Consider the following 10,332-nt stretch of genomic DNA (forward strand, 5'->3'; position numbering starts at 1 on the left):
CTTTGTGAAAGTGCATACTTTACAGTCAAGCTCCACAATCTGATGAGCCGTCGGGTAGTAAAGGGTAAAGTGCATTCATAGAGCCCATGGCAGGCCGTTGGCAGCTCTGCAGCAACCACAGGTACAGGATGTAAGTGTGAATGCTTCTTATTTTAGGTCAGCTCAGTAACCACAAGGTTTCTGCACGCGCTCAAGAGAGATGTTTGACCCCATGCAGTCTGCTTACAGTGTTCCAGTGTGCAGTGCGTCGTGTCATGCACAAGATTACTCCAGATATGATAGATATTATATTTGTATGTCTGGTAAGAAGCACAGTGGGTGCCATATGCTAAAGATCGTCAATCCCTGCATGGACTAATGAGTCTGTGTTACAACTTCAGGTCACACCTGGCTACATAAGTGCCCTGTGGAGCCCCTGATCCTTAACTGAGTGCAGATGTGAATTTGTTGTCCTTAGTCTGTAAATTTTGAAATATTTCACCTCTTACTGTCAGTTCATCCAACTCACTTTCTGAGTTTCTCTGTCGCTGCCTTTGGTATTCGAAAACAAATATTAACTGAGCAGACAAACTCTGAACACAAGCCATGAAACTTTCCTTTTGCCAATAAGTGTATTTCATCAATTTTGTTTTTCTGTGTGAGCACTTTTGACCTTTTGGCATGAATGCGTCAGAATGCCCTCAGCATTATTCATACTCATGCAGATCTAAATCTTGACTGTTGGCTGTGTGACGTGGATGAGTCATTGAGTTCCTGTTCTCCTCAGAACTCTGATGATTCTTCTTCGCCTCCAGGCCTGAATCAGGAGAAGTGGGTTATTTATTTGAAAAAGTCTTCCTTTATTCTTTTGCGTATTTCTGCTGGTTAATTTGATTAGTAAAGATTATTTGTCAAATATGCTGAAATCACATGTTACGAATTAACTACATGATTAAATTAGAAAAGGTCAAACATACAGATGCAGCCTCTGCTTTTGCTCGAGTTAACAAAGCAAAGAATGTCTTACTGTCCAACTACTACTGAATGAAGCTCTACTGGCCTCTAGTGGAGCACTCAAGAAATGCACCAAAATGCCAACAAAAATGTTAAACCTCATTTCAAAGACAAACTTAATCACACAGTGACATCATTATTCCAATTTCCTGAAATTGCTGGATCAATATATAAGCTGGTCTAAAACAAACAAATGAAGATAAGGTCACATGACTCCCTAAGCTTAAATATTATTTCCAATCTGTGCCTGGGCAACAGCCATGGATACATATTTGAGGATCTCAGGAACATCTGTGCTTTCAGTGAAATGGTTCATTTGGTTTCCTTGTAAAACAACACAAAATGCCCCAAAGTTAGCATCAGCTGTGAACACATGATCGGGGTAATATCTTGCATAATTTTACGCTCATGTAATTCAGTGCAAAGTAAAACAACTTCTATTTCTTTTCACAGAAATCTTTAAAGACGCTGAGAGTCAAAGAAATCAATACGATACAACCAAACCCATTTTCAATGAACAATTTCAAAATAAATCAATAGCTACATTTCTGAATGAAATCACTTCACTTCTGAAATAAACTACTAAAGCTGTAAACAACAAGTGAAAAATACATCCTTCAAAACAATTCAAACGATTAAATGATGCATTTAAATGCACTCGTTCTGAATCGTATCTACTCCCAAAGAACTAATAAAACATTTACCAAGCACAATGTTCATGAGCATTATAACATTTGGCAAATCAAAACCAAAACATCTTCAATTAAATGAAATCATATTTTTGTCAGAGCAGTTTAAGGTTTACTTCTGTTATACAGAAGAGAAACATTACACATATTTAAACATTATCAATTCCTTCAACCATAATCCAAGTTATCAAAACTCTACTTATATGGCATCAACCACAGGACTGAATAAGACATCATAATAACATTCTGCTCAGATATAAAATGTCATATAAAAATAGCAAACTCTTCTTTCCTTTTCATATTGATCACCTTAAATTCATCTGATAAATCATTCCACACACTCCACTGCTTTTTGAAAATCAATCCAATTAATATCATAGTCAAATATAAGTCTGCATTTACTGGAATTTCAATGCAATGCCAGATTCCGCAATCCTGATAAAAGTCCAGGTCTCTTCTGTGAAGTTCTCATCCTACAGACATTTACCATTCCACAAAAGGAAAGAGAAACAAAGCAAAGCTGAGTTATTGTCAAAGTTTCTGCAGGCCGCTCTGAGGCTTCTCTGGATTTGGCTCATGTTTCTTTTTAAAGAGGTTCTTCAGCTTCAAGGACTTCTTGCTCTTCTCTTTTTCCTTGTACTTCTCATCTCCGCTCTCGGGTGTTGTTAGGGGAGACGGGACAGCGTGGTGGTGCCTCGGTGGCGGCAGCAGCGGCTCCGCCTCGCCCAGCAGGCTGCTCTGGGGCAAGTTGGGCGTGGAGACGGAGAGGCTCGGTGGTCTACAGGACTTCTCCAGGATTCCGTCGTACACGAGCTGGCTCATTCGATCCATGGAATAAAACTCAGCCGACTGTCTCCACGGCCCCAGGGAGGACGCCGTGAGGTCTGGCTGTCCAATCCGACCCAAAGAGGAACTTAACTCAGATGCAGCCAACTCTTCCCTCAATATCCTTTGTTTAGGTGTTTCCATGGTAACATCAACTCTGTCCCAGGAGATTTTTCCCGTGGGTGTGTCTATGCAAGTGTCAATGTAATCTCTTGGGATTCTCCTTCTGAGAGATCCAGCAGGCATCTCCAGGTCATCTCTGAATATTCTCCTGCTGGTTGCAGGACCAAACTCTTGTTTGTCTGTCGCTCTGCACGATGACGTCTCAACCCCCGCATCAATTTTCCTGGAGGAGAGGACATCTGCACCGTACTCCAGTTCACCTCGGGGTAACTTTCTTGGTGGTGTTGCGGCTGCCTCAACTATTTTCTCCCTTGGCATTGCACACATGTTAGACTCAAGTTCCCCTTTTTCCCAAGCTGCCTTTCTCAAGTCTGCATCCAGAGACATCTTTCTGGACACCGTGTCAAACTGAAGCTCGGGCTCTTCACGTATCGTCTTTCTCGAGATGCTGTCCATTGAAACCCCCATCATGTCTCTTGATATCTTCCTTCTTGCCACATCAGTTGCTGCCTCTAAATCATTCCAGAGAAACTTTTTGCCTGTGGTGTCCAGTGATAAATCACCTCGGTCCCTATACAGATTCCTTGAAGTGGTGTCGATCAAAACTCCCATCGTATCTCTCTCTACTTTCCTTGCTGGATGTTCTGCTGATGCATCCGGCTCCACCTTTCTACCTGCAGAATCCACTGAAACATCACTTCTGGCTCTTGCTGTCTTCCTTGAGGCGGCGTCCATCAAAGGGTCCTCTTTGGCCATCTTCACAGACGGGGCTTCCATTGAAGGATCCAACGCTTTTTCTTTCACCGTCCTCCTGTTGGCAACATCAAAAGAAGCTTCGAGTTCTTCTACAGAGAATTTGCGAACTGGAGATTCAACCTCTCCTTCTTTGCTGGAAGTCTTTCTGATGGAGCCGTCTGCCAGCAGATCGGAGTCGTCGCGATAGTGCTTTCGAGAGGAGGCGTCGACAGTGATGGGGCCAGGATACAGTTTGCTATGAGGAGGTGGAAGCATATTCTCTGAGTCTGAGAACTTCTCTTGGGAGTCTCTGTTATGACAAAAAGGAGAAAGGAAGGAATAAACAAAGGTCAACACAGGCTTCATTAAAGCAGCAAGAATCACAGTTTATTTGGCAAATTTGAGCAAACATATTGGCAGACATATTAAAAGACGTACTGTTTCTTTAGGGAAGGTGGGAAATGCCTTTCCTCCTCCTCATAGCAGGGGTACGGAGCCCGGGCGGGGATGAGAAGGTCGGGGTCTGCGGAGATCATGGTGGGCGGGTGCGGAGCCATGACTGCAGGGCGACGAGATCGACATATGGTTGAGCCCCGAGTGCGAGGAGAGCGCTTCATCGGTGGGCCTGCAGAGGGAGATCAAAGGCTGTTAGCATCTGTCAGTATGTTTGCACTCATTCTACCAGCAGATCAGTTTTCTCAAGCATGTGCTCACTATACTGCAAATTACACCTTCAACTGTTGTATTTTGCCAGATTCATTCATAATGATGATGATGATTCCTCAGTATGACCCAAAATCAAACTCCTCATTCTTGTCACTGACCTGACATCTGTGTTAAAATTGTAGATGAACCCTCTTCTATCAGATCCTCTATAGAGCCATGGAGGGGGCTGTGGCATGAACAGGGCGGCTGAGGGGCTCGAGACCCAAGTGAGTCGCTGTAGAGCTGAGCGGTCAGCGCCGCCAGGCCGACGTTTCTGATGATGGGGAAGCCACAGAGACGTTCCATGTGCTGCCAGCGATGGAGGCGCTCTCGTAGACAGGCCGTCACATCCGACAGGGAGTTCCTTTAGGACACACAGATGTGTTGGTGTGGTACATCGACCAGAACTAACACACATAAACCCTGCACATTCATTGATGTGACTCACTTGGCCTCCAGGATCTTGTGATCAACCTGGTCCAGAGAAGAACTGTGAGCCACATGAAGAGTCCCCAGCACAGAACTCCTCTTCTTCTTTATTTTTTCTGCCTGGAGATCAAGCCAAGTGTGTTTTGTTGGTAAGTCAGTAGGCTCTAAGCAGGAGAAGCATTATCTAAATCTCCTTTTTGATTTGATAAACGTTCCAGAAATGTGAAGAAACTGTTTTTACACTTAGACTAGTAAGAAATTAAATGAAAAAAACATTTTAATTTCACATTAGGCGTAACACATCTGTTTTTTCTCTGCCTCACACCTCTTCCTTGGCGGTGGTGAGCTGCAGCTCTGCACTATGCCTCTTGACGCTGAAGTACTGGACCTCCACCTCGTGCGTCAGCTGCATCCACTGCTGCAGGGCCTCTGAGGCCGACCAGCTGGCCTGCATGTCATTCTCCGCCTGCTTCAGTGCTCCACGGACCTGCAGACAGGAGCGTCAGTCTGATCACAGAGAGCTGAGGTTGTAGTTGGGGTTTGATAGAGATTAAACCTTTGAAAACATTTTCTATTGCAAAAACAAACTAAGCAGCTTGGAGGAGGTATGGACCTACCTGCTCCAACTCCTCCTCTGCGTATCGGAGGCGGCTGAGTTCGCTGACGGCCCCCTGCCTCAGCTCCTGCAGACGGTAAGCCTCCTCCTGCGCCCCCATGATCTCATCCCTCATCTTCTCCTCCAGGTGGTGCTTCTCCTCAGCCACGTTACGTTTCTCCTCCTGGGCTCGTTCCAGTCTGAGGAAATAAAGAATAGTTCTAGTTCCAAAAACATAGATCCATGAATGTTAAGCAGGCAGCTAGACACTTGAAATGAACTGTGCACTCACTGTTCCTGGAGGTCAAAGAGACTCTGTTCAGCGCTCTGCAGACTCTCCAGATCTTTCATCATCTTGCCTATGTGCACCTTGCTGGCTTTGTTCTGGACCCGTGCAAACCAGCAGCCTCCTACTCCCATCACTATCGACACAATGAGCAGCAGGTCCTTCATGTAGTTATGCGGAGGACCTGGAAGGTAGAAAATAATATACATGTTTCATCAAATGGGTCCAGTAACAAATGTGCTTCCCCGGATAGTTTTGGTCTCTTAACTCTACAATTTCTTTGAGCATCCGTCAACATAAAATATTCTTTTACTTCAAGAGAACATTTGCAGTGACATTATATTAAAGTGTGATTAAAGTCCAAAAGTGTTGCCTTGTATCTGTGTGGGTTTGTGAAATTACAGGATGGGAGCTGGCAGGTGTGAGGATGAAAGAACGGCAGGATGAAAGGAGAGCGAGGGGAGAGCAGGAAGAGATAAATGAGGGTGACATCAATTGTTCTTACGTGTAGGTGGCCCAAACAGCACCACGTCCAGAGCTTTGATGTTGAGCTTCTGTTTATCCCTCTGGTCCTGTACCCTCAGATGACCACTCAGGAATGAAGGCTCATTGGCTGCAATCCTGCATACAGATGAGGTCAACCGTGCTGCGTTTGAACCCAGTTTGATTACGTAGAATTCTTGATTCCTGCTTTCCACCTGGGGATTCCCTGATGGTTTTCTCACCTGGGGAGTGTGTTTCCATTGACCTTGAAGTCTTTGAAGTTCTTCTGATACTGTGGCAGCTCCACAAACTCCTTCAACCAGCGGAGGACATCATCTTGGGTCCAATTATGCACTGAGAAATGGAGACAAAGGAGGAGGAGGACAAAGTGAGACAAGAGCCACACAATTGGAGTCTCACACACACGCACACACACATGTAGTACACACCTTCAGATGACTTCCATCCCCTCCACAGCTCCTCTACTGTGATGTGTTGATCTTCTCTGTGCAGGTGGCTGTGTTTGTTGGTTTGTTGTTGCTTCATGTCCTCAATGATGAACTGCAGAGGAGGCAAATGGAGACTCAGAGGCCTATACACAGCAGAGCCACTTAGTTTCCGAAGTGGAAAGAGAAAAGTCGAGGTCACAAGCACATAACATTATCGGAGCACACACTGCAGCACACTGTCCAAAATAAATTGGCTGCCGTTTCAATCTAGAAATAAGGAGCGGCGGCAGTGAGAATGTATTTATTTAGAATGGATGTAAAAGCAAGAGTGTGTGTTGCAAACCTTAGTGTCAGTGCGTGCATGCGTGTGTGTGCGTGTGCATGCGTGTGTGTGTGTGTATGTGTTGTCTTGGAATGTGTCCTTGGCTGTAAACGGAGGTTTCATGTGATGGCTGGAGGAATCTTGGTCTGAAGAGTCTGGGCCCCTCCCATGAGGTCTCTATGGCAACGGCAACCCGAGCTGCGGGATTATGTATCCCTGAACTACATTCTGGAGGGCAGAGGCATTCTTTAAAATCTGCGTTTACTATCGATGACACATACGGCCGGAGACTCACAGACTCTACAGACAAAACACTGATTTGTACCTTAAGACAACTTTGCCTCACACACACACATAAACACTTTAATGGCATATAAATAAACTGGGATGCACGCAGGTTCTTACTAATGGCTTTTTTACTGGACTGAATGGTCGTCAATAACAGCTATATCACTTTTGGCTCCTCGTGCACGCTCAGACACGTTTGGCCTCTTTGTAATGTTTCCTGCTCATATTTTTTCATTTTATGCATTTCATGGAGCCGAAACACAGAGGGACATTCAGCTTGCCTGGTAGATGCAATTATTGTGATGCATTATCAATCATGAGGCCACACACACACTTTTCAAGTCGTCTGTATAACTAATGAGGGGAAAACGGCCTGGCAGAGGAATAAAAGGTCGCATTAAGAAGAGTTATACTCCCAACGTACAACTCTGAAGGTCATCAGTGTTATTCTGTTAGTGCAAACCAATCCTGTCATCCTGTCATCCAGCCAGAAACTAAATTATACCCTCGCAGTAACATTTGACTCTACCGCCGGGCCAGCACACCTGTTGTTTTACTCATTTCCCCTCTCCAGCACACGCAAACACACACACACACACACTCTCACCCGCAGCCATGTTTCTTACCTCCACACTCTCCTCCACCTCTATCCCCCCATCCTGGTCGTCATCCATCACCTGGTGGATGCTCCGCAGGGCCTCCAGGCTGAAGCGATCGGCCTCGCTCATGCAGGGAGGCGACACCACCATGCACGGGTCTGAGCAGAAGGCAATCATATTAGAATAATCAACTTTTCACTCGGCGGACCTTTTGAGTAACTTAACCTTTACCTGTTCTATCAGAAGCGTCATGAAAAGTGATATTATATTACTTCTTAAATGTCAACTATATTAAGTGTGGATGTTCCCTTCCCTGCTTTTCGTCCTTACAGCACACACACACACGTCCGGATAGAGATTTTAAAATAATATGTTCTGCCGGTAATTAGGCGCTTAATATATATGCAGTGATTTCACATTTATTATCTTAAAATTATTTCTTATTCTGAAGGAAAATATGAAATCAACCAATAATCAAAATCAACAATCACAAAATCTGTTGCATCCATCTGTGTCCTTTTTTAATATTAGGTGGACAAAATCTGAATCAAAGTCAATTTTAATTATTTAGCTCTAAAGCGGTACACACACTGATTAGGGTACTTGAACTTAATTGATTAGGGCAAAGAGTAAATGTTTGATTTTCAGTCCAGCACATTACACAGCTGTGAGTCTTAGCTGCTTTGATGACATCACACACTGTGCTGTTCAGTACAGTGTACAGCACAGTGTGCTGTAAACAGGACTGTTCTTCATCCTGCATCTCTACATGAAGAACAAAAACGCCTAAGAATAACTTTGTATAAGGAAGAACTTCAACCTGTTTGTTTAAAGTGTGAATAATAATACAGTCTTTTTACTGTCATGTTGCTATTTGTGTAAATGCCTGTACGGATGTGTGTATGACTCACTCAAACCATAAACACAATACGAGATAATTATGGCGTCACAAAGTGGAAAAACCATTGCGTTACATAGTGCGGAGAAGGGAAGGTTGCGTAAACAAGGACGCTGAGTCAAACCTCCTGTCATAAAGCAGCTGAAACAACAAACCACAATAAGACTGAGATAGAGAGTTAAATCCCTGTATCATAAGTATAAACATATCTGGGAATGCTCAGATATGAGCAGATGACTCAGAGTTTACCATCATTCCACTGTCAGTCTACTTCAACACCATCTAGTGAGTCAGAACCCGTTTCCCTCTCTGTGACTAAACCGTCTGTGCCGCAAGGGGCTCGAGGTTTGGGGGTCAAAGGTCAACTGGTTAGATCCCTCTATCAGAGCCCAGCTCAAGTAACACGAGTCGCCTCACAAGCCACAAAGCCCCCGAGACAGACTTCTGACCAAAACAGACATTGGTGATCCAAGTCAGACTTCTGAGGATAAGGTCAAGATTCTGAGGATATATAGATATAAATATATAAATATATACAGTATATGCCCCTCGAATACAAAGCTAAGACTTCTGAGAGAGTTCTGAAAAACATCAAGGCAACAAATGGGACTTTTCTTGTCATAATTCTGGCCTCTGAGAGAATGGATGGGCCGACCCAGGGCTGTAGGTGGAGACGTGAAGGCTGACGTTAGGGGCTCACATCTGGAGTGAGTAGGACACATGGATAAATGTAATACATGGATAAATGTAATACATGCTGTTGATTAAATAATGCAATGCAAAGTTTTCACAATTAGAATAACAAACCCTCAACTCATTCAATATTCATTAAAACTTTGAAATTTCCAAATCGTCCCTCTTCCCTTTAAATTTGGTTCGGTCCACGCATCCAATCTATACGTCTATTCAATCAGCTGTAGCAAGGAGAGTTTGAATCTTAAAGTGCCGTCTGTGTGAAATGTCTTTAGTTTAGTTTATGATTGTTTTGGCTTGTTTACTTTACTAACTTGACAGACACACACACACACTACTACAACTTGTTTACCCCTTTTGATCAGCACCATGCTGCATCAGTGCTGTGTGAATGTAGTAAGTTACACTTAAAATACTGAATTATTCTAATCAGATACTGGAAAAAAATAGAATCAATGATGTCGTTCCTTTGTTGATTTCATAAATCCATTCAATCTAAGCAGATATCAGTTATAATATGCAAAGTTGTTACTGATATGTTGAGGATTGTCTAAAATGAATGAAATGAAAAATATTTGTGTTATTTGTTTTTTGAAATGATCTCTATCCTAAAGAAGACACATATTCATATAAACTGAACTTTGCAAAGTATAACAGTCAGACTCTTTCATCCGGGTGATTTACAGTGTGACGCCAACGAGCTTAGAGCAAACACACACTGGTTGCTGATGAAACCTGCATTTCTCAACAGTGTCGCACTCAGATGGGCTCTCACGTATCATCCGGGGTATGCAAAGGCCTCTGAACAGTGTGTGTGTGCGTGTGTGTATGTGCGTGTGTGTTATCAGTGTCCCCGCAGGACCTCCGCATTTGACCCGGTTTAGACATCTTGTGCAGGTGAAGATGAAGCAGCTGGAGTCCCGGGTGGGCTTCTTCATAGAGAGCAGCAGGTGCAGGACTGAGACTCCAGGTCAAAACAAACACAACACAACAACAAATCCCTGCAGAATCACACAAACACAACAAGACGTTCCTTCCCGTCGTTCATACTCATACCTGTTGGGTCGAAGGCTGCGCTCCCCCCGGGGAAGGCGAAGCCGTGCAAGTCCCCGACGCCCTGCGCGGCCACGAAGAGCGCAGCGGGGTAGAGGAGGAGCAGGACGGGGGAGAGGGGCAGCATGATGGACGGTACACAGAACCGAGACTCCAGAATAAACCCA

The 10,332-nt window shown here is 44.1% G+C and overlaps 1 protein-coding gene across 1 annotated transcript; it reads right to left on the bottom strand.

Moving 5' to 3' along the window:
* Positions 1 to 1,148: 1,148 nt before the first annotated feature.
* Positions 1,149 to 7,671, bottom strand: LOC142994742 (uncharacterized). The gene is made up of 11 exons (XM_076145575.1): positions 7,549 to 7,671; positions 6,313 to 6,424; positions 6,106 to 6,217; positions 5,886 to 6,001; positions 5,387 to 5,564; positions 5,117 to 5,294; positions 4,825 to 4,986; positions 4,519 to 4,619; positions 4,190 to 4,434; positions 3,804 to 3,990; positions 1,149 to 3,675 (listed from the first exon to the last, which is right to left on the bottom strand). Exons 1-11 carry the CDS (start codon positions 7,669 to 7,671, stop codon positions 2,214 to 2,216), a joined length of 2,976 nt encoding a protein of 991 aa, XP_076001690.1. The 3' UTR covers positions 1,149 to 2,213.
* Positions 7,672 to 10,332: the final 2,661 nt, after the last annotated feature.

Source organism: Genypterus blacodes, unplaced genomic scaffold (assembly GCF_046128005.1).
Source record: "Genypterus blacodes isolate CSIRO-AG114 ecotype Tasmania unplaced genomic scaffold, CSIRO-AGI_Gbla_v1 ptg000030l_1, whole genome shotgun sequence".
Classification (NCBI taxonomy): domain Eukaryota; kingdom Metazoa; phylum Chordata; class Actinopteri; order Ophidiiformes; family Ophidiidae; genus Genypterus; species Genypterus blacodes.

What these genes read in the sequence shown, in the direction of transcription:
- LOC142994742 (XM_076145575.1), bottom strand. Translation starts at nt 7,671, where the DNA reads ATGGTGGTGTCGCCTCCCTGCATGAGCGAGGCCGATCGCTTCAGCCTG. An exon ending in AATGGAAACACACTCCCCAG is followed by an intron (nt 6,002 to 6,105) that starts GTGAGAAAACCA and finishes ATCTGTATGCAG; the next exon opens with GATTGCAGCCAATGAGCCTT. An exon ending in CAGAGGAGGAGTTGGAGCAG is followed by an intron (nt 4,987 to 5,116) that starts GTAGGTCCATAC and finishes TCCTGTCTGCAG; the next exon opens with GTCCGTGGAGCACTGAAGCA.